Here is a 23,558-nt window from a genome sequence, read left to right as displayed (position 1 = left end):
TGGGTTTGAATGTCCACCTGCTGGTCATGGAGGCGTAGAAAATCCTGGTGTACTAGGGAGAGCTCCGTGTCCTGTGCATCCATCCTGTCTTCCACCGCTTGCACTCTCTCCCCCATGCCATCCAGGTCCCTCCGTACCTCCCGTAGCTCCGCCGCGAGTTCCTGCTTCATGCATTTGAAGTCCTCCCGTTGTTCCGCAAATAGCGACATTAGGAACGCCTTGGTGATCGGTTCCTCCCCGTCGTCCCCGGCCCCCTTCGGCCGCATCGCGTCAGCCACGGTCGTCCGAGTCTCTGGAGCCGCCGCCGCCGCCCCCCCCTGGGGCTTGGCAAACAACTCCTGCAGTGACTTGCTCTGTGTCTTGTCTTTACCTTTACTCCGTTGGGTCGCCATCGTTCGAGTGGGCTCACCGCCGTATAGTCCCTCTTGGCGTGGCACCAGGAATCAGGCCGCAAACCCGCCGGTCAGGCCCCCGAAGTCCGTTCTCCGCAGCGCTCCGCCCGCTGCAGGTCCCGGCCACTGCTGGAGGGATGCACAGCCCACCCTCGTGTTCGGCGCCGTCCACCCCCTCCGCTGGAGGAGCCTGTCCCAGTGGCAACGTCCGTGGGCCCCTGTGCCTCTCTCCGAAGCGGCCTCTGAGGGGGGGCAGGCAGCGGCCGCAAGTGCTCTCCGACTCTTGGGGGTCTCTACCCCCTGTTGTGGGGTAAGGTGGCGGCCGCCCCCGCCCGCTCCCGTCCCGCTGTCGTGGTGGCGGGGCCCATCTGCTCCGACCCCCGCCCTTCGGGCACCTCCCGGCTCCTCCTCGCGCCTGGGGGCTCGGTTGTCGTGTGGCGCCTTCGCTTCCTCAGCAGCTTGCGGGCAAAGAGCTGTCTCACCTCTGGGGGCCCGGCATCGCCCCCGAACCTCCGTTCTCGGATATGGACTCTCCGCCGCCGGCTCTCTCACCTTCGGGCCCCAGTCTGTCGTCTTGCGTGGGTGGCGGCCAACCAGACAGGCCCTCCGTCCGTCCCAGACGACCACCAGCCAGGTGGCCCCCGGCTCTGAAGTGGATGCTGGGCCGCCGCCTCTGCCCGCAGGCGCCCCAGCCGCTTCTCCTCCAATCCAGGCCGGCGCCGCTCCGTGCCCGGCTAGGCCTCAGGTCCTCCCGTCGTCCAGCCGCCCCTGCGTCCTCCGGGCCCGTGCTGCTGTCTGTGGCACCCTGCCGCTGTGCCCGCTGAAGTGCCGCTCCCACGTCCTCCTGGTCTCAGGGGGTCGGCCGAGCGTCCACGCGCCGCTAGAGCTGCCGCGGGGTCCCTCACCCTCGCCGGTGTCTCGGAACTTTAGGCCGTGGCTGCCGCGCTCGTCACTGGGCCGCGGCCAGCCGCAGACCCCTCCCGCCACCAGATGGTCACCACTGCTCCAGGGGGCACCTGAGGGGTGTCGATAGGCTCGCCCCTCACTCCGGCGCCGCTGGCGGTGCTGTGTGCCAGAAACGGGGGAAGTGATCGGCCCCGTTTCGGCGCTGTTCTCAGGCGTGCGAGGGAGAGACAGGGAAATACGTCTCACCTCGCCGCCATCTTGGCCACGCCCCTAATTCTCACATTTAAAATGATCCCTAACTTAGTTTACCTTAATCTGAGCTTACTCAATCTTAAATCCCTTGGGTCATGTCATAGGAAGTCTTGTAAATCTGGGTGGGTAGGGATGGTAATGACAATAAGATCTCTTCTCTTCCCCAAATTATTCATTCCCTCCTCATGTTGTGCACCATTTATTTGTGTGAATCTCTAATGTGGAAGTCCAGGCTAACCCAAACTTTGGTGGTGGTGTATCGCCGCTGTTATCACACCTTGGTGCCGATTACGATCCGGTAAAAAATTTACCCGTGCGACTCGTATCCAGTCTTTTTACCGTACGAATCGTACAAGTGCCGTACGAACTGGCAATCACGATTCGCATGGTAAATAGTCCATACGAACCGCATTGGGAATCATTCCCCACACGTCCTTGGGTCGGAAAATGTGTCCGACACGTCCTCGTACGATTTACCGTACAAATGTGAAAGGTGAAGTCCGACCGAGGAATCACGATCCATCCCGTGCGTCCGAGGTTACAACCGGATGGAAAAAACACCGTCCGCACCGAACTCCCATAGCAACCATGGAGACGTGCCCGCATACGCGCCGACCCCCCCAAGCCCCCGTACGTACGCACCGTACCCCCCCCCAGCCCCCGTACCTACGCGCCGACCCCCCCCAGCCCCCGTAGTACGCGCCGACCCCCCCCAGCCCCCGTATGTACGCGCCAACCCCCGTGTATGTACACCCGTGTACGTTCGAGTCGTACCCCCACCCGTGTATGTACGGTGCGAACCCCCCCCGTGTATGTTCGAGTCGAACCCCCCTGTATGTACACCCGTGTACGTTCAAGTCGAACCCCCCGTGTACGTTCGAGTCGAACCCCCCTGTATGTACACCTGTGTACGTTCGAGTCGAACCCCCCGTGTACGTTCGAGTCGAACCCCCCGTGTACGTTCGAGTCGAACCCCCCCGTGTACGTTCGAGTCGAACCCCCCTGTATGTACACCCGTGTACGTTCGAGTCGTACCCCCACCCGTGTATGTACGGTGCGTACCCCCAGCGCTACTCGAACGTACACGGGTGTACATACAGGGGGGTTCGACTCGAACGTACACGGGGGGGTTTGACTCGAACGTACACGGGGGGGTTCGACTCGAACGTACACGGGGGGGTTCGCACCGTACATACACGGGTGGGGGTACGACTCGAACGTACACGGGTGTACATACACGGGGGTTGGCGCGTACATACGGGGGCTGGGGGGGGTCGGCGCGTACGTACGGGGGCTGGGGGGGGGGTCGGCGCGTAGGTACGGGGGCTGGGGGGGGGTCGGCGCATAGGTACGGGGGCTGGGGGGGGGTACGGTGCGTACGTACGGGGGCTGGGGTGAGTACGGTGCGTACCGGGCCACCTACTCTGGTCGATTCGCGCCGTACTTCGCTTTTCCGGCACTTTTTGGGTGCCGTGAAGATATTGCCGTCCGGACTGCTGTCGGTTCGATTCGTAATTCCTGGGTCGTGAAACGCTGCCTGAAAGCGTCCCGACGTCACGTCGCAGCATTCCCGGATCACATTCGTATGTATGTTTTCGTCGGTCGGTGTTTTTTACGATTCGTACGGAAATGGTGTTTCCGTGCGAATCGTAATTCCATGTTTGTAAAGTTTTACGACCGGGTACGAGTCGGACGGGGAAAACGCTCCGAACGACGGTTCGTACCAGGTTTTTACCGGATCGTAATCGGCACCCTTGTCTGTAAATACTGAACGCTGTACTGCTGAGTAAAACAAGCATCATCATCAAATATCCAGCCAAAGTGACACCACATTCATTCCAGTCTGACACTCAAATACAGAAATAAACAACAGAAAGATGTCCAGTCAACGTTTGTGAAGCGCCTTTCACTTCCACATGTTGCAGCATGTTTAGTAACTTTTGATCCATTTGAGCTAAAAACTATTTTCTGCTAAAATCTGCAGATTATACACAAATGCGGTAAATCCATAATTGTGTGAAAAATGCCAGAGCCGCAAAATCGCATAATTGCAGTGGCCCTCGACAAAGTACATGTAATCCATTTCTCATTGGTTGACATGGAGTGTTGTACTGCAGAAACAATAGGGGCCCAAAGAGGGAGTGGAGCTCATCAAAAGAGGCAATGCAGCCCAGACTGATATTTTTACCAGCAAAGACAAGAGACTCTGCAGTGCCTTACTGTAAATGATGGTGATGCTTTTCAGAGTGGTAACACCCCACTGCTTCTCTGCTCAGGTCATGCCCGAAAGACGAGGGCGCATGACTGAAAAGGCAATTTATTCATTGAGGCAAGCAGGGCTGGGCTGGCCGTGGCGGGCACCTGGAAATCCCCCAGTGCGCCGCACGGGTGGGGGCTGGTTTTGGGCCCCTGTGGGCTGTTTTTGTTACAGAGCCATTTTTGCAGCATAGCTGCAAGATCGGTCCTCTAACAAAATCGGCAGAAAAGCGGCCCTGGCAAAGAGCCGGAGGTGGGGGGGGGAGGGGGGGTGGAGTCAACCGAGCACTTTGCCAGGGGCGGTTTTGGTTCTCAGTCCGGCCCTGGAGGCAAGCAAGCAGCAGTTGTGCCTACAATTGCCTGCACGGCTTGTGCCTTTATTATTATTTCCCTGGGAAAGCATGCTTGCGTTAAACTCGGGTGTAGTATTTTAAAAAGAGGCATTTGCGCAGAGTTTTATTGTTAAGATCTGTCCACAGCACACACACAAGGAAGGATGGGTGTGGCATCACAACACCCACTGAGACCCTGAGGCTTTCAGAAAGGAAGTGATGTCGCTGAGATTGCAAAGAGGATTGAGAAATAAGCCCTACACAAACACCTAGGAGCCTAAAGCACTTTGAGGACATCGCACAAAGAAATGTGCAGTTAAGGGGCGGACTAGCGACCCAGAAAGGAGGGGCACCAATCAAGAACACACCCCACTATTAAAGGAATTGTTCTGCGGCCTCAAATGCACTGTCATCAAGTACCCCAGAGCTGAAGAACTCCTCATATGAAAGAGATACCTGAAGAGTTAAATAACTCTGTACTTACCTAGGGTCTTCAACAAACTTGGGGGTAGATTTTCAAACATTTTGCACTGGGTTAGCGTCACAAAAGTGACGCTAACCAGCACAAAATGTTTTGGGGGGAATTTACTTTCCAGCGCAAAAATTGTTTTGCGCAGGAAAATCCCCTAAAAGTATTGCAAAGCACTGCTCTGCGTTACTTATCGCCAAGGGGGTGTTACACGGGTGGTACATGGGCGTTCCCATGCAACCACCGATGCCTTTTGATGCAAAACCCTATCTACAAACAATTGTAGACAGTGCTTAGCGCCAAAAGTTAACACCACTTCAAAGGAGGCGCTAACAGGAGAAATGCTATTATTTCTGCTTTCTTTTCCGATTTTGCATGGGTGCTGCACTGTGCAGCACACAGAAAATATGGGAAAAGCTTTTAAACTTGTCTAGGCATTTTATTTTGTTCAGAAAGGTACCCTTCCTATACCATACCTATGCTAGACTCAAACACGCACCTTAGCCTTATGGCGCTAAGGTGTGTGCGTGGCGCATGGCAGCTGAAATCAGGACCAGCGCTAGAGGGAGGGGAGGAGAGAGCCATATCTCACTAGATATGGCGCTCTCCTGCTCCATCCGTGTCATGCAACGCAGCACAGCCTCTTTGGTTGCTGCGCAGCACTGTGCTGTGAGTATTTTCTTTTATAAATCTGGCCCTTGGTTGCATGTAGTCAGCACAACACACTACTAGAAGCAAGGAGACCAAGCAATTTGTTAACGTTCCACCCAATGAATTTCCAGTACAATGGGCTTGTTCGTCACCCATAATAGAGAGCATTATATAGTCAAGTTAACTTATATTGCTACCACTGGGACAGCTGTCCATAATATTCAACAAGAGAGAATCATGAAATGCTCCCCTTATCAACTTAAGAGTACCATAAAAACCACCTCGTGTCCACTTCCGTCATGGCCATCAGCTTCCAGCCCTACGAGCACCCCATCTAACACGTGTCATGGAATGGTAGCATCTGAGGGTTTCATAGGGCAGAATATGCAACCGTAGAATAAAATATAGAAATTGAATGATGTTTAGCATGTACACTGGTGTACAATATAATTCTTTAAACTGATGCTTGTTAGATATTAGATTTGATCAAATTTAAGTAAAGCTTGTGTTTTTCTTTACCACTGGTAGGCTTTCTGATCATTGCATGTGTAGTATGTGAGATGTTTCTCATGAATGCTTTCTAAACTCCTGTGGTATCTTGTTAAAAGTGTGCCCCCCAAACACCCAAAACCTCCCTCCCTTATAAAAAAAAAAAAATGTGTGCATCCGCGCCCCAACCTTCTTGCAATTGGTTGGAGAGGCCCTGATCCTATAACGTGACCAAACTGTGTCCACACTAGTCTCGGGGTGAGCGATTCAATGTGAAGACTGGTACAACGGTCGTTCAAAGTGTCCTATAAGCAGTGACTGCTTTGCATAAGAGAAGGATTCAGAGAAGTGATTTATAGGTGGTGAAAATGAAGCAGAGAACAAAAGATCTGGGAAAGAGTGGTGAAAACCGCATACAGTAATGGGTGGAATGCTTGCAAAAGTCTCAACCACTGGCAATATTTCAGAGCCACCTTCCAGGTCATCTTTTTTTGCCCATTGCTTCATTCCAGACGGGGAGCCCCCATGTGCAAATATTTCTTTTTTTTATTTTTTAAAGTCCTTTATTTATTATTTTCGGAGAATAAGAAAGGCCAGACATAACAAATATCGATAAATCAACATTCAGATTTCCATCATGACTCAACATGCAGCAAAACAATAAATATCTAAGGGCATCTTAGAGAACTCCGTATCCAATAATGTGGGAGCGAATCAATCTTCAATGAAGCAATAGTGGTTACATTGGGATACTGGCAAAAAGGGGGGGTGGTCTTAGTAGAATGTGCCCTGGCTTGTGGTGCAGAGGAAAGTGGTGTTCGCAGTCGAGTGGGGGTGCATTTGGAAGGTCCAACTTCTAGAGTCATTAAGTAAGGGTTGCCAAATGTCTCTGGGTCTAGAGGAGGTTGGCCAATCTTTCTTAGTCCTGCTCTAATCTCAACCTGCCAGCAATGTTCCCTGTGAATGGGAACACTTGAGTTGAGCTTTGTGGGGCCTCATCAGTGAAGTGCAGCTTGGTTCCTATGGCACAGCAAGCATGGGATGTCTAGGCTTACCGGTCACACTTAGGGCATCATGATTAAGTTAATGGGGGGAATGCTTTCAAATGTCTCATCGTCTGGCAATTGCTTGGGCAACAATCCAGTTGATTGCTATGTAATTTGCTGCACCGCTCCAGACAGGGAGCAGCCATATGCAAAACAGTGTTGGTCGAACTCCAATATGAATAATCCAGCCAAAACTGCCAGGTTCTATACCCCTCTTCTTTTATTAATGGACACAGTAGTCTCTAGAGATACATGTGACAAAGTTGCTGTAAATGCACAGATGCTCATCAAGAGGCCAGAAAGGACGGTGAATTTGCACCAGCAAACTTAGCTAAGAGGTGTTAAACCTTTTTCTTTGAAGGTTCCCCACACTGCCAGCAGATTGTCCATCGAAATGAGGCTGGAAAGCGACAGAAACTGCAATGCGCGTCAAGTGCTGGCAAAGTCTACACGCGTGGCACAAGGTACACGTGCCTTTTAAAATTTGATGGAAACGCTGGTTGCCTAGGGAACCAGAAAGCAATCCATAGAGCATACAGCTGGGCTTCTACCCACTCCACCCACTCTTCACTTTTGTTGGCATTGATAACAGCTCCCACTTTATATGTTGTAAACGAGAGAACAGTTGAACTGTTTGACAGTTTTGCATTTCTCAGTGTGTTGCAGCTTTTGTGGTTTCCGCGCAGTGTTTTCATTTACACCACAGACAACACCCACTGCTAATCAGGCCTAAAATCGTTGCTTTAAAACAGTTAGATACTCCAGGCTTGTAAAAAGCAAAGATCCTACCCATGTTCCCCAACCATACCCTCTAAGATTTCCTCTGAAATTAACCTAAGAGAATCCCCTTATGGCAATTACCAGTTTGAGCGGAAGCCCTATTCGCTACCTTGCCGACCTGATTATCGCCCTCCTTTTTTTGATTGATTTACATTTCTCAGATAAGCCTGTTACAGCATATGCACTCACAATACTGCATGGAAGCACTAGTACCATTATATCTCCATTCCATATATCACATTTAAACAAGTTACCATCTCATGTAGACGTGAGGGTTACGACAAGGCTGACAAGTTTCACCCCCCTGTACATTAATAGTGTATAGAGAAAGGTGATAGTTTAACAATGAATTAGGACATCATATTAACTACTAGTAAAAGATCCAAAGTGTGTTGGGGCATTTCTATTAACAAATATATGGATATTTTCAGTTTCCACCACCTAGTATCTTCTTATATTATACTCTAAGGGGCTTATTACAATGTCAGTCGGAGTTGCCTCCGACCGACACCGTCTGGGTCCTGGGACTGACCGACCTCCGGTCGACGGTTCCAACCACTTTATTACGATGCGACCGAACATTATTTTATCGGATACTCACATTTCTCTATGGGAGATTGGGTTACGGCCATAAATCGTCCGTAATACAGGCTCCCATAAAGAAATGGGGGTGTCTGTAAAACCCTGCACCCTGTAGCAGGCACTGCATGGTGCCTGTCACACAGTGCATGGATTTATGGGTAGCACCCTAGGTACCCCCTCGACCCCCAACTGTAGACCGCAGAGACAAGGGGGCCTGCCATTGGCCCCCAAAGTCACTTCCCGACAGCCTTTTGTGTCAGAAAGGCTGGCACAGGAAGGCTGTGGGAAACCAACATTGTAATCCTGATGGCAGAAACGCCGTCCATAGTGGATTCCGGTGCAGTTCCGACTCACCGGAAGACTCCAAGAGCCGGTTGGAACCGCATCGAAATGACCGGCCGGTTCATGCTCCGACCACCAACATTGTAATTCGGCGGTAGGACCGCAAACCTACCGTGTCGGTCGGAAAGCCTCCAACTGTGGTCAGAAAGCTTCCGACTAGCGGTCCGAGGCTTTCCGATGAGCATTGTAATCGGCCTGTACACTGTATACCTTATCCAATTACATTATCATTTTCCAAATATTATAAGGCACCTCAGATGTTGCATGGTCTGCTAGATGCAAGTTGGAGTGAAGCTTATGTATCTACTGCATCAATATAGAATATTGCATCCTTGTAACCAGTCCCCTGGTTTAGGTAATGGACCTTTCAACCATGACATCGCTACCCTTATTTTAGGTACTATCAACAACAGAATATGCAAGTCATCAGACTGGTGTGTGGATTTCCTTGACATATCCAAGTATTGCTGTCAGTGGCATTACAACAAACAACATCTCTGTTATCTCGTCTGCCATTTTTGCCAAAATGCGTAAATTCAAGAACATGGCCAGCAGTGCTTTATTTGAGCCGGTGGTTTCTGGTGCTCAACACCGGCACTTATGACAATCTGCCACATAGTGGGCTGTTTATCTGATTTAGAGTGAGTACACCAACAGTTGTTTACTAATTCAATATACCTTAAAAATGTCTATTACCTGCTGCCCATGCTAATCTTATAGCTTTGGTGGCCTGTAATAGTCTGAATTGTTACAATTGTACGCGTGCAATGGTAAGTAACTGGTTTGGTACTTTCATTAGCAGCGTTGGCAGGGGCAATGGAAAGTGCAAGCTGTAGTGGCTGCCTGACGAGGGCCCTGGCACTTAATTTTTTACAAATTAAGCACTGATGGCCAGGCTGCTATGTCAAACTGGATGTAATGTGTTATCAGTTTTATTAAGGGAGGCGAGTAAGCAATTGATGTGATGCAAGAACTTTAAGTCAATCACTTTATGTTGACTGTCTTCCATCTAACAGTTTCAACATGGCTTGCAGAACAATTACCTATCAAAGTCTATGATTGACAAATATCTACTATTTTTGGGAGATTAGACACAATACACATAATTTGAAGAAAAACATTAGAGGAAGTATAAAGGTTTATTATTTTAGTGCCCAAACATCCAGGTTGCCTGATGCAGCACATGAACACTGCCGCCTGGATGAAGATTGATCAGTAACATGGGGGGGGGGGGGAGGGGGGGGGGGGTGAACTTCAGATTTTCCAACAATCACGCTGGCATATAATGTTAAACTACATCATACGACAAGCAGGCCACAAGAGAGGGGCTAAAGAAGTAGTGGAAAGGGAGATGAATGCGGATTGGTACTAAGTGAGCGAAAACACAATCTTTAGTAAAATAACCAAACTTTTTGAAGACTTTCAAAACAGAGGACCAGGGTGTGTGTACGTGTTTGTGTGTACGTACAAATTCCATTTGAACCCGACAGACACCTTACAAAACCCGACTACAAGCAGCTGTACCTAACTATTTACCAGAAAATGCATTTATTGGGGGGGGGGGGGTGTAACACCCTAAACACACACCCCCCCCGACCTACGCCCCTCACTGGCTCTGGCTACAGTTGGGCCTCTATTGGTGAAGGGTCTGAGGCAAAGGCAACAGCCCCGTCCAATGCTGCCATCTTGCCCAGTGGCAGATTCATTTCAAGTTTCTTTGCTTAGGGCCTCATTTTGAGTTTGGTGGACGGGTTAGTACATCACAACTATGGCGTTATCTTGTCCACCTTATTACAAGTGGAGTATCCTGCCCGCTAAACGAAATCAGGCACTTTTTTATGCAAAGCCCGCCCAGCAGGAAGTTGAATATATTTGAATAGAACCCTTCCTAGACTTTTGGTTGGTGCATCCGTGAGTCCTTCAGTGTTAGGACAGAGGTGGCAAGAAATAAAACGCACGCATCAAGCAAAGGCACGATTTTACGAGAAGAGGAAATCAAACAAGAACGTGTGCACCGTAGTATTTATTCTGGGAGCCATTTTATTATTACCATTTGTGTGGAACTTTGCCGTATCCATGGCAACACTGAATAGGTCAAGGGGTGCAGATGGCAAATACCTCAGATTTTATGGCTCAGCCTCCTAAAAAAGTATTTGCCATGCCATGTAAGTGAGTAATACATTTGGGTTCTTCAAGACATTTCTCTTTTTTCCATACTAGCATAGGGGGATGCCAAAGACGCCTGCTTTAGCTATCAGTCGCCACGGTAACAGTTCTGTGACTGTCACACACATTGTTCTTGACACACACAAACACCCACACACTGGATAGGGGGACAGCATGTTAACTCTTTCACTGTTAAACTGAATGCAACCAATAAAGGTTCGTTTCCCTGGAGAGAAGCAGTGAGGGAAGGCACGGTCTAGTGGTGGGTAACCTGGACAGGTGCTGGACAGCAATTTAATAACAAAATGCCCACACTGCCTGGCATTCTGACTGACGGCATACGTCACTGCCGGTCTACCAGGGCACTGGTCGGACTGCTTAAAGCGGTACAAGACACTGACAAAAGGCCACAGTAGTCAATAAAGAAACCGTGACATAAACATTATAATAGTTGCGCAGATGCACGTGCAGCGAACTTTTACGCAAGAAAATGAATGTAATGCTTGCCGTTACTTTGCGCCACGCAAATGCTCTCGCCAAACGTAGGTGAATAACTTCCTCTCCCTCTGTCCTCTGAGAAAGCCTCCCTTGGCACTGGGTCAAAATAAGGGTCATGTTTGAAACACAGTGTGCAAGTCAGATGCGTGTCAGGACGAACACCCCCTCCATACCGCCCCACAGATATTTTTCGAATGGAGTGGCCTGCTATTCACGGCCAAAGAACATTCCAGGAAGTACCACTCATAAAATCAAGACGTACAACTCCAACAGATCCTCGTGGACAAAATGTACATATTCTGATACTTTCCCCTAGTCTTAATGTGTACAACACTGAGGCCCTAACTAACATTGCGCAACTTAGCATAACTCTAAACTGGTGAGCTTCCCAAAAGAGGGTGTTATTATGTGCACTCTTCAAGCTACTTATGCCTCATTATGAGTTGGCCAGTAAATGGTGCGATATATATTGCAAAACACACAAGATGATGGACGGAATGTTGCACATTGGCAAAACATTGACCCCCAGTCAAAGATCTGGGTTTAATCCATCGTTATTTTGCTCACCACGCCACCCCAGCTCAGACATGGCCATATGCAAATCAGTCTTGACCCAGTGCCTCATGGGAACAGTCCAGCCCGAACTGCCAAGCCATATCTTCCCTGGACCGGAATCAAGCATCCTAGGACCGGTTTCGGGGTTTCACCCCTCTTCAGCCAGGATAGCTTGACTCCAGTGGCGTAGTGAGCACGGGACCCACGTCTGGGCATACCCTTCCCACATAGGGCGAACGGTAAAACACACAAGATGATGGACGGAATGTTGCACATTGGCAAAACATTCACCCCCAGTCACAGATCTGGGTTTAATCCATCGATATATATTGCACCTGATAATGTCCGACTCAGCTGGGTCCGAATTTATCAGGTGCGATAATTACCACCCAAGTATAAGTTTATCTCTGAAAATGGCGATAACATGCACATCTTGGTCCTTACTGCACTAAAATCTGCATTCCTGGTAAATACTGGTGTAATTACCAGGCATTTTTTCCCAGACAGATATCAGCAGATTTGACCTGCCGAACTTTATCCAGGGCATGCAATATTTATCGTAATACTCATAAATCCTATAAGTGCGGTAACAGGAGTTACCACATATGTCGAAATGATAAGGCCAATACGTAATGATGGATTATTTCTAAGCACACCTTGTACTGTAGGCCTTAATGTCGACTTTCTTGGAAAGGGGGCGGGTCCAGTTGTGGGAAGTTCTTGCTGTGACATAAAGGGGAAAGCTACCCAGGTAAAGCTATGCAGGTTTAGATATTATCAAATAGAGGGTTGGCTTGGGTAGGGGCTTTGAAATAAAGAAGTGCTACAGCTGACTTACAAGTTAGGAGATAGAATCAAATGTAGGTAAGTCTCGAGGGGAAGACATATTGAAGTGGTAGTGGCAAGAACATCAAGAGTGAAAGATGGATATACCAGACTGTGTTTGGAGGAATAACCTGCCAATGCTGGAAGGAATCTATTGATTTACTTCATGAGGTGGTCTGCCTGTCTGTAGTTACGATAAATACTTTTCTTCACAATATCGTGGCTATATTAGACACTAAAGAAACTTAGAAAGATTTGCCCATCATCAATAGTCAAGCACATAAAGTGTTGAGAGAATATGGCAGATGCCTCAATATGTTTGACGAATGTCCGCTTTTGAAATGCTTCGGGGAGGCTGTTGTGAATAGCACAATTCAGGGGGTCCTGGGAAGAACAAGAAAGGACAGTGAGTCTTTATGTGTTTGTAAAGGTACCTGATAAGGAGTTGAGTTTCAGCAATTTCCAGAAATACCTGTTATTCAAAGAGGGGCTATGATCACTGACGGCCTGTTGGACAGTCATTCGAATTTTGCATCACCCCCAGCACTGCATACAACATAGGGTAAAATAACAATTAGAAACCTGAGCAACAGCTGTAAGCGTAAAACTTCATATAGATTCACATCTCTACAATAAGTAAGATTTCTTTCGTTTCTTTTAATATTCCATTTTCATATATTCTACAGTAAATAAAGTTCTTGATGGATGCTCTTCAAACCACAGGGTAACCACAAAATTGCCAACACGTGTTTCGGCAGGCAAATATGCCAATCGACTTCATCAGGGCAAAAGGAACAAGTGAAAATAAGTCACTGAAAAAATTCTTCCCATAAACCATAAGTTCAAAGAAGTAAAATTCCTATAACAAAAGACCCCGCATCACAATCAGCATTCTGATAGGTCTATAGAAAACCAGTACAATATCCCAGATCTCGGTCATGATACACCGGGTCCAAACCTTAAAAGTCGCTACAGCGACCTGTAGCATGTATTATCCATTGGCGTCTAAGTACAACATAGGGCAGTTTGTCAGCCCGCTCTAGGAACTGACTCTGGTGCACTGTGAGTGACAGCATTTGCACAGTTCACATGTGGACAGCCACCTAAAAAAGAAGTGGATTTCAGTACCACAGCTGGTAGACCAAATTATTTAATTTGCCAATGCCGTTTTCTTTCAAATTCTTAAACTTTTTTAAATTTGTAGAATCCTTGTGTGTATAACCTATATCTTCAGGTTACAGTAATTCAAAGCCAAAAGTAGCTTTTCTTTGCACCAATAAGTATAATTTTTCGTGCAATGTGTGTTAAAGCTAAAAGATGTTTCTATACTTGCCCTAAATACACCAGCTTGCTAGGCAACACCCGCCACTGTGCTATTAAAACTGAATGCAACAGTTAATTGTTTTATTTCAGTGCTTTTCGCAAACATATGGCTGCCACGTTCAGGCCTGTGGTATGTTCTCTTTTTGTTCTTTCTTTTCATTTTTGTACCATATGCTTGCAATCAAATATGTAAACAATTAGCAACAGCACCATCTCGCGAAGGCCTATTATCTTTTTGAGGGCTCGTTTTTCTCTTTTTTTACCACAGGAAAAACATTTCAACCTGTGGAGAACATCCCTCCCTCTACGTCACAAATTTTGGTGGAGTTCCTAGTGTTTTGCCCCACGAGAAAGGAATGAACTTCTCCCGAAGATAAGAGTAAATATTACACATAAGTACATAGATAAAAGTGTGCACGTTCACTTTTTGTGAATATTCTGTACCCGACTTAATATTCAGGCCATTTATTGGGGGGGGGGGGGGGAGATATGTGGTGGTGAGGGGCTTTCTGTCAGAAGTGGCTATCAATGACTCGCCCTGAAAAATGTGAACGCGGAGTCCCTTGCATCATGAGGGGTGTTAACTGAACTTAAATGTGAAAGCGTCATTGGGAGTCAGGCGTTACACCGCAACTGTAGTGCATCAACGTATAAAAAAACTCATCATAAGTGGCGCAAAGCAGACCCCCGCACCCACTGTGGCGTTGGTTTCTGCCTGGCGCCCTCGGGGAGGCACCATTCAGTCTAAAGCTGGATATCCGTCAGAGATGGGACTCTGAGGACCCACCCATCATATCCTGCAGGTGCCTGAGGGGAGCATCATTTTGTCTTTCGTCACTGCACGTAACGCTGCTGTTGTCTCTTAACACTTAAAAAAGACTGTTGGTATAGACCTAAGTGTGAAGTGGATAGTTTGCCTCTGCCAAAATTGTAAAATTGGCGCCAATCTCCACTCCACCTTCCTCACGTAGTTTCATTTCAAAGGCAACTGCCGCAAACCGAGAAGATTGTGACGACAGCATCCGCAGGCAGTGGTCTTTTTCGAAGCGCAGCACACAACAAGCGTGAATGTGTCTCACAAAAATAACAGCTCGACGAAACAGCAACAAGAAGAAACCAGCAGTCGAAGAAAGTAAACGCATGGACAGGAGTTACCTTCACAGAAGACGTCACCGGCCTCTTCCAGGGCAGCCAGGTCCTCCTCCTCGAGGCACTGCATTTTCACCGAAGCTCAGCCGGAGCAGCCTCGCAGCCGAGTGCGGGACACGAGCGGAAGGGAGGGGAGATTTCCTTTAAGCAGCTCCCTCAACATATTGTCAGCGGCGGCTTCCGTCTGCTCTTGCGAAAATCTGCCAGCCCATTTAAATGGGAAGTGCTGCCATTAACGGCAGTGTCCTGATCTCTTTGGGCCCAACGCGAGGGGCGCGCATTTTGATTGAAGGTTCAAAAAGGACGTAAAAGAATTGAGGCATGAACGGCAAAAATTGCAATAAACGTTGTCAAAGTCAGTAGGCCTGGCTTATTTCATGAGCAAAAGAAGAAACAGTTTTTTCCTCGATTGGTGAATCTGAGGGTGAAGGTGTGGGGATGGATGAATGTGAGAATAAATCAATGGGGGAATGGATTGATAATTGAGTGCATGGATGAATATATGGATGAGAGACTGACTGCATGAGTGAATTGGGTGACAGGAGTAGCGTAGCTAGTGTGCCATGGGCCCTAGTGCGAGGAAGGAAATCTGCCCTTTGGCTGCTGTTTGAATTGTAAAATAGAGCAATAATCAGGATTTGGTGCCCCCCCCACAAGCCTCTGGGCCCCGTGCTACTGCACGCGCTGCACCGATGGAAGCTGCTCCCTGAGTGACAGTTCATCGATGGATGAATGAGTGTGTGCTCGGAGGGCTGAAGGGGTGAGCGGTAGGGCTGGACTGGCCGTAGCGGACATCAGGCATTTTCCCGGGAATTTGGATAGGTGGGGCCCGTTTTACCGCATTGGGGGCGTTTTTATGTTACTGGGGGCCAGTTTTGCAGCAGAGCCATAATATCAACCCCTAGTACCAAAGACAGCAGTGCTTCACACTGATACCGCCTCCCCCCCTGTTGTGTTCTCCGGCCCCCGTCTGTAGACGGGACTGCGACCGCCGGGAGGTCGCGACTGTAGGCCTACGATATGGATACACAGAGACACAGTGTGTACTTTACTTGGTCCGCCGTCGTAGCCTAAAGTGGAGTACGTACGCGCGTGACCGTCCTTTATTGGCGCATCCCACGTGACTGGACGCGTACTCATTTGGCGTATCGCATCACCGTCACGACATCACATTCCTCCCCAACAAACAAGAAAAACAACTTTAACTACAATACTCCCAACATTGGACTCCCCGCTCTGTGTCCACCTTTAGCACAACATTTCAACATACCAAATAACATAATGTGGAACAGTCTTACGTGAGGTAGTCCTTGAGGCGACAGGAGGGCTCAGGATTGTTCCGCAGGCTGTACTGCGACGCGCCCCGGCCTTGTGAGCCTCCGGTATCCCCACCGTGCTCCTCGACGGGAGTTATAGCTTTGAGACACTGTCGCCCTGGACTTGCAGCCATACCAGACGACTCTCTCTGTGGAGATGACCAGGGAATGTCAGACTCTCCCGTGTCCTCCCTGGCCAGTTCCATCTCTCCGCCACCAGTCTCGACGTCTTCCACTCGCCTGGTGTTCCGGGTGTCACCCACCTGGGCGGGAAGTGACTCGGCTTGCTGTGGATGATATCTTTTGAAATGCGACACATTTAGGGTTATTTTCTCTCTCCCGCGAGTTACAGTGACACAAGTTCCCTTGACGGACACTACTGTCCAGGGTTCCTTTTCAAAAGTCAGACGGAATTTACTTCCTTGGGCTCGGTTCTTGAGCAGTACAGTATCCCCTCGGAGGATGTCTGGTACAACAGCTCTCCGCCTGGCACTGATATGGGCATGTGCTTTTCATTGCCTAGCATCAATGGTACTGTCCTCCGGAAGTTCTGGTCTCCACTCAGGGTGATGAGGAATGGTGTCAGTAACTATTCTCCCCATTAGTAGATGTGCAGGAGCCACCCCGGTGGTCGTGTGGGGTGTCTGGCGATAACTCCGTAGAAAGGTGAATATGGCCAATTCTACTGTTTGGGCTTTGTCATGTACAATGCGTATTACCGTGTTCGCATGAATCTTTCAGCCTCCCCATTCGCTTGCGGCCAACGGGGGTGATCCGGCGATGATGTATACCCAGCTCTTGTAGGTATGAGGCAAATTCTTGACTTTGGAAAGGGGATCCATTGTCAGTTCTTATTTCTTTCACGAGTCCATGGGCAGCCATGATCTTCTCAATTTTTGGTATAACTTCAGTCGCGCTGAGGGCAGACAGTATCTCCACTTCAGGATACTTAGGGCCATATGTAGGTAAATTACATTTACCGATTCTTAAATACTGAATTTTACCGATTCGGTATTTATGAATCGGTAAATGTAATGTAGGTAAATAATTACCGATTCGGTATATGTCGGTATTTTAGAATCGGTATTTACCGAATCGGTAAAATTACCGATTCGGTAATTTTACCGATTCGGTAAATTACCGAATCCTGAAATGTGCCCCCTACATACCAAAAGCCTAAATACCGGTCGGTAACGGGATATTTACCGAAAATCGGCCGTTACCGACCGGTATTAGGCTTCCTACATATGGCCCTTAGAGTGGTCGTCAATGACTACCAGGGTATGGCGTCCGTCTGGAAGGCTGCCAAAATCTACACTCACTCGGGACCAAGGGACCCTCGGCTGAGGTTCCATGATGACAGGGGCAGGTCGGGGTGCCTCCCCAGTGACCTGGCACGAGGGGCACGTGCGGACCGTGGCCTCTACCAAGTCGTCCATTAATGGGAACCAAACCTTTGTGCGAAGTCTCGATTTTGTTTTAACCATGCCCTGATGTCCTCCACCACCCTCTGTGTTAGAGAAGTAGGAATTATTAGCCGGTGTCCTCGTAGCAAGCACCCGGTGTCATCCTCGGTGAGTTCACCCCGGACATGGTACAAACCGTCCATTATTCGTTGTGCTGTGGCTTTCAAGCTCTTCCACTCCTCCTTTGCTTTGTGCCAGCTGTTGTTCCGGATGGCTTCCTTTGCGCACTGCAGACACTCATCTTGGCCTGTGGCTTCCCGTAGACTGGCCATGGAAATGGGTATAGGGCACGATCGAGCGGTGACACACCTAACATATTCCTCAGTGTCAGCGGCCTCCTCCATTTCCTGGGCCGTGGCTTTCCGAGGATGGCGGGACAGGTAGTCGGCTGGATTCTTGGATCCGGGCTGATACTCTATTTTACAATTATAGTTCTGGAGTTGGAGCATCCACTTCTCAATCCGCGGCGGCGGCTTAGTCGAGGTCCCTGAGTAAAGTGCCACCAGCGGTTTGTGGTCTGTTGCTACTACAAACGGTTTTCCATACAAATACAAATGGAAGTGGTGGCACCCCCAGTGGATAGCGATGGCTTCCTTTTCTATTTGCGAGTATCTCTGCTCAGTCGCGGTAAGGTATCTGCTGGCGAATGCCACTGGGGTCCATTCTTCTTGAGGGTTCCTTCTTTGCAAGAGGACGGCTCCTAACCCGACCGGACCAGCATCCACGGCGACCAATGTTAACTTGGTGGGGTCAAAGAACGCCAGGGTAGTGGCTTCAGAGAGTGACTCCTTGATTTTCTCCAAGGCCTGGGCCTATTCCTCTCCCCACTTCCAGGTGGTGGACTCCTTGGTCAGCTCCCTCAGTGGCGCTGTCAGGTTGGCCAAATCTTGGATAAATCTTCCACAGTAATTGACCATTCCAAGGAAGCTGCGGACTTCCGTGACATTGTTGGGGGTGACAGCTTCTTTAACGTCCCGCACTTTCTCAGGATCTGGATTGACCCCATCCGCTGAGAAAGTATAGCCGAAAAATTGCAGTTTTGTGCATAGGAACTCGCATTTCTCTTGATGAAGAGTGAGGCCAGCATCTCGTAACCGGCGTAGTACTTGGAGCAGTCGCTCATTGTACTCTTGGATAGTTTTGGCGTGACTCATGATGTCATCCCTGACATTGATTACCCCTGGGATACCTGTAATTAACTCCTGTATCACATTTTGGAAGACCTCCGCGGCACTGGATACCCCAAAACTCAACCTGGTGTATCTCCGGAGTCCCAGGTGTGTGGAAAAGGTGGTGATGTTACGGGAGGCTTCATCCAATACCAGCTGGTGATATCCGGACCTGAGGTCCAGTTTTGAAAACCAACAGGCTCCCGCCATTTCTCCGATGACATCATCTATCGTGGGAGTGATGTGGCGCTCCCGCTAGATCGCGACGTTGGGAAGTCACAGGTCGACACAGATCCTCACCGCACCCGGCTGTTTGGGCTTCCGGGCAACAACGATGGGAGAAACCCATGGCGTGGGACCGGACACTTTTTCGATTATTCCTGCTGCTTCTAGCTTCTTGAGTTCCTCCTCCACCAATGGCCTCAGGTGAAATGCTATCCGCCGATGTCGTAGAGCGACAGGCTGGACCGTTGGGTCGATGTGGAGATGGATTTCTTTCCCTCGGAATTTTCCGATCCCCTGGAAGACTTCCTCGAACTCGCCCAGGATGTGCTGCAGGGATTCCTGGTATACTCCGAACGCAAATGTCACGACTCCCAGGTCCTCGGCCGCTCGGCACCCCAGCAGCATCCCTTGACCGTCTTCTGTGACGTATACGTTGGTGGTAACTGACTGCGTGCCGTGGGAAATTACCGTCCGGAACCGCTCGCGTATTTTCAAGGGAGCTTCTTGGCCATACGCAAACACTGTAATCGTTGAGGGGTGTAGAGCCGGCTTCGGGTGCATGGTGCTGTGTAGAGCGGCGGCCATGATGTTAATGGTGGCGCCCGTATCCACAACTGCGGTGACCTCCTGTGACCCCACTCGGATGCTGCATTGTGGTAGGCGTCGTGCCTTGCGGGTGGCGGTGCCAATCATGTGGATTTTGTGCACCACTCTCTCCTCCTCTTCATCGTCATCCATGTCACTGGGTGCTGGATCTTCTTCCTTGAGAGTGTTCGCCGTTTGTCGGGGCCTGCGGTACTTTTTTGACTGGAATACCTTTTCGAAGTGATTGAACCTTCCGCACCCCGAGCACCTTTTGCCTTTCCCGGGACACTCCGCTGCTGCGTGCGGCGATCCTCCGCAGTATCCACACGACTTTGGCTGTCCTGGGGACTGGGTTCCTGCTCATTTCTTGCTCCACTTCTGTGTGGGTCTGGTCGACACCGCGTTTACAGGTTCGGTCTTCACTGGCGCTTGAAGAACTGCTTCCATGTGCGCCGCCCGCTCTTTAGTCCGACCCATCGTTAGGATCTCCGTCAATGGCTTCCCGGACTCTTCCAGTATGCGCACTCGCAGCTTGGCTGAGGCGCAGCCCTGGATGATCTGCCCTCTGATTTCCTCAGTCTCATCCCGGAACCCGCACGTGGCTGCAAGGTTCTTCAGACGGGCGTGATACGTGTCTAGTGATTCTTCCGGAAGCTGGCGCGCTTGCCGGAAGATGAACCTCTCATAATCGCGGTTGGCCATCGGTTCGAAGTGTTCATTAAGGGCGGCTATCAGTGTCAGGTGTGTTCTGGGAGTGGCCTCCGCTAGCGTTTTGACGATGTTGTGAATGTCTTTTCCACCCAGGTGTATAATCATTGCCCTTTTCTGGTCCCTATGTACCTTGGTGGCTTCGAAAAATATACGCAGCCGATCCTCCCAGTCCTTCCACTTGGCCGCAATCGTTGAAGGTGGCCCCTCTACTATGAAGGGTTCGATGGGCGGTATCGTGGCCATGGCCAATGCTCAGCGCTGGGCGTGGTCCTCCCTGGCCTCTGCGGGTGTGTGCGCACTGCCTAAAGTGCTTCTAGTCCTCTCGGGCCTTCCCCTTCTGTCCTTGTGCTCGTGCGATTGGGGTCTAGCACTGCGCACTGTGTCTGCTCCTGACTGGTGGGCCTCCCTCCTAGGTGAGGTTATGAATAACTAGGCCTCTGTATTTAAAGATGAGTGTTCCTGACTTCCCAGCATTCCGGGCCACAGACACTCAGCTCCAGGTACTCACAGGGTGTTCCAGAGGCTGCCCCCCCTTCAGCGACATGATCAGCAGGCACTTGTAGGGCGAACACGCGTTGGAGCACCACAACCGGCACTCTGTACAACCTGGACCACGTGGCTGGCAGGCCGATGGATCTCCAGTCTCGAGCGCGAACACCACAGCACCTCTGCCGGGCGGCGTGGGTTCCCCGCGCACCAGGCACACCATGAGAGGCACAGTGATCCGCACTACGCGCCGCGCTGGGGCACGAGCGCCGCGAGCCAAGGGCAGCGCTCGCGGCCGCCACACCATCGCACTACGCGTCGGCGAGGGCACGCCCACCCTCGTCGCCAGTTCGTGTTGTGTTCTCCGGCCCCCGTCTGTAGACGGGACTGCGACCGCCGGGAGGTCGCGACTGTAGGCCTACGATATGAATACACGGAGACACAGTGTGTACTTTACTTGGTCCGCCGTTGTAGCCTAAAGTGGCATACGTACGCGCGTGACCGTCCTTTATTGGCGCAACCCACGTGACTGGACGCGTACGCATTTGGCGTATCGCGTCAGCGTCACAACATTACACCCCCACTTCCTCCTATATAATTGCCAGGGCTGATTTGGATTCCCAGTCCGGCCATGAGTGGGTGGGTGGATCATTCGGTGGGTGAGTGAATGGATGAGTGAGTGCATGGATATGGATGTTCCTACATGTAAGGATGAATTTGTGGATGTGTCATTGCTCCTCTGGTTCCCTCATCTGACCCCAGCCGAGAGTACCTGCTGTGAAATGCCACTCAAATAGATGGTGCATTAGAAAGGCCACACAGTTTCCATCCTTAAAGAAGGCACACAGAATATAGTATCAATACAGTATGGATTCACTCAGGTTGTCTGCTTAACAAATACACAAAGGACTTGTGTTGTGCATGCCCCAGTGAGGGCTGGTGGTCCCTTGCACTGCAGAAGCCTAAGTTATACCTCTATGCCTTACCTCTAGAGTTAACATAATTTCAGTAATCACACCGACAAACTAACACGATTGGCGAAATCGAATCATTTTTAATAGTTTTTTTCCTTTTCATTTCTTTTACATACAAAAATGCGTACTGCTTATTATGTTGTTTTCAAAGTATACCAAATGGAGTATTCTTATAGTTTAAGACAAATACAAAACAACTTGATGTAGATAACTCTAACTTGTATAAGTATAATTTGTTCAAAATATAGGTAAGAACTTCGCACTAATTTTAACAAAATGTCAACTTTTCTATTTGGTTTCTGTTCTGGCTTCAGCTGTATTCCAAGACCTCATTAAATGTAGCACCCCACTTATCCTGTTGCCAGTAGAGACGACTACAAGTCCAGGTGTGCAAGAGAGAAGAGAAGGCCTCCCTGTCTGTTTTGATTGTAACAAACTGATTTGAAGAACATCTTTTGCCCAAGGCACACAAGAGGTATTTGCACTTTTCTTTGAGGTGCCTTTGGCACACGTGCTTGCAGGCCATGGTTGTCATAGCTTCGGGCAGCAGTGAGCGAAAAATGATTTATATCTAAAATGATGAAAGCGAAATATTTCAATCAACCAACAGTTAATCCTGTTTAATTCCGAGCACTATGTGTTCCTATTAGTGCCCATCACACGATAATCCTTCGTGCCAGTTCAGATTTGCACCGCCACTCGTTGTTTCTTAGGGCATGTTCAGATTTACACCCTCACTCAGTAATCATCAGTCCTTGGTCAGAATTGCACCTTCATCCTATAATGCACGTTTTGATTTGGCCACCGCATAAAAATCTTAGGCCATGTGAAGATACACTGCATAACCTAATAAGCCTTAGCGCATTGTCAGATTTGCACTACCACTTCACAATCTATAGTGTGTGTTCAGATTCATCTTGTCCATCAGTAACATTTAGGGCCTCATGTAGGTAAATAAATTTTACCGGTTCGTAAATACCGAGCCGTACCGAATCGGTAAATTAGAATCGGTAAGTTATATGTAGGTAAAAATTCGGTAACAGTTACCGATTCGGTAACATTCGGTAAATACGAATCGGAATTCACCGAATCGGTAAATACCGAGGTGGTATTTACCGAATCGGTAAATACCGAGGTGGTATTTACCCAATCGGTAAATACCGAGGTGGTATTTAGCGATTCGGAAAATACCGAGGATACTACCACCTTCCCTTAACTAAGTAGCCAATATCATAATCATGTTATTATAGAAGGCCTCTCAGGCTTGAATAGGGGACCCCATACCTCAAAAATCAGCTCAGTGAAATCACATCACAGGAGCATCAGGAGCCGTCTCGCAGGAAGGCTCGTCTTCGGTCTGAACAATAAATATGATGTCTGTGATATGAAAAGCACCAACTGTCAGGTATGTGCAGCTGCGCGTGTGCCATGGCTAAATCGTGGGTCGAACAACCTAGAGTGGAAAACATGCATTGTGTAAAATTCCAGACTGTGTGTCACAGCATGTACAGACCAAGGTCGCTGCGCAGAGCTTGGGATGGGAACAACAGAATGCACTCGTCTGAAGGAAGTCTCGAGACAGCAGTTTAATCAAGAAAGAACATGTACACGCA

At 49.3% G+C, this 23,558-nt stretch overlaps 1 protein-coding gene across 6 annotated transcripts in view; it reads right to left on the bottom strand.

Moving 5' to 3' along the window:
* RIPOR2 (RHO family interacting cell polarization regulator 2) overlaps window positions 1-15,173 on the bottom strand; it is a 497,105-nt gene extending 481,932 nt beyond the window's left edge. For 5 of the 6 annotated variants that reach the window (XM_085605982.1, XM_085605983.1, XM_085605988.1 and 2 more), the window contains exon 1: window positions 15,020-15,172. In XM_085605982.1, the coding sequence (XP_085462108.1) occupies window positions 15,020-15,083 (64 nt within the window). In that variant the 5' untranslated portion in view covers window positions 15,084-15,172. Of the gene's footprint in view, window positions 1-15,019 lie in introns of all 6 variants that reach the window. The other variant, XM_085605987.1, reaches the window with a different exon arrangement.
* Window positions 15,174-23,558: the final 8,385 nt, after the last annotated feature.

This window comes from Triturus cristatus, chromosome 5_1 (assembly GCF_964204655.1).
Source record: "Triturus cristatus chromosome 5_1, aTriCri1.1, whole genome shotgun sequence".
Taxonomy (NCBI): Eukaryota; Metazoa; Chordata; class Amphibia; order Caudata; family Salamandridae; genus Triturus; species Triturus cristatus.
The sequence above is the reverse complement of the archived record's forward strand: the minus strand, read 5'-3'. Positions and strand labels throughout refer to the sequence as shown.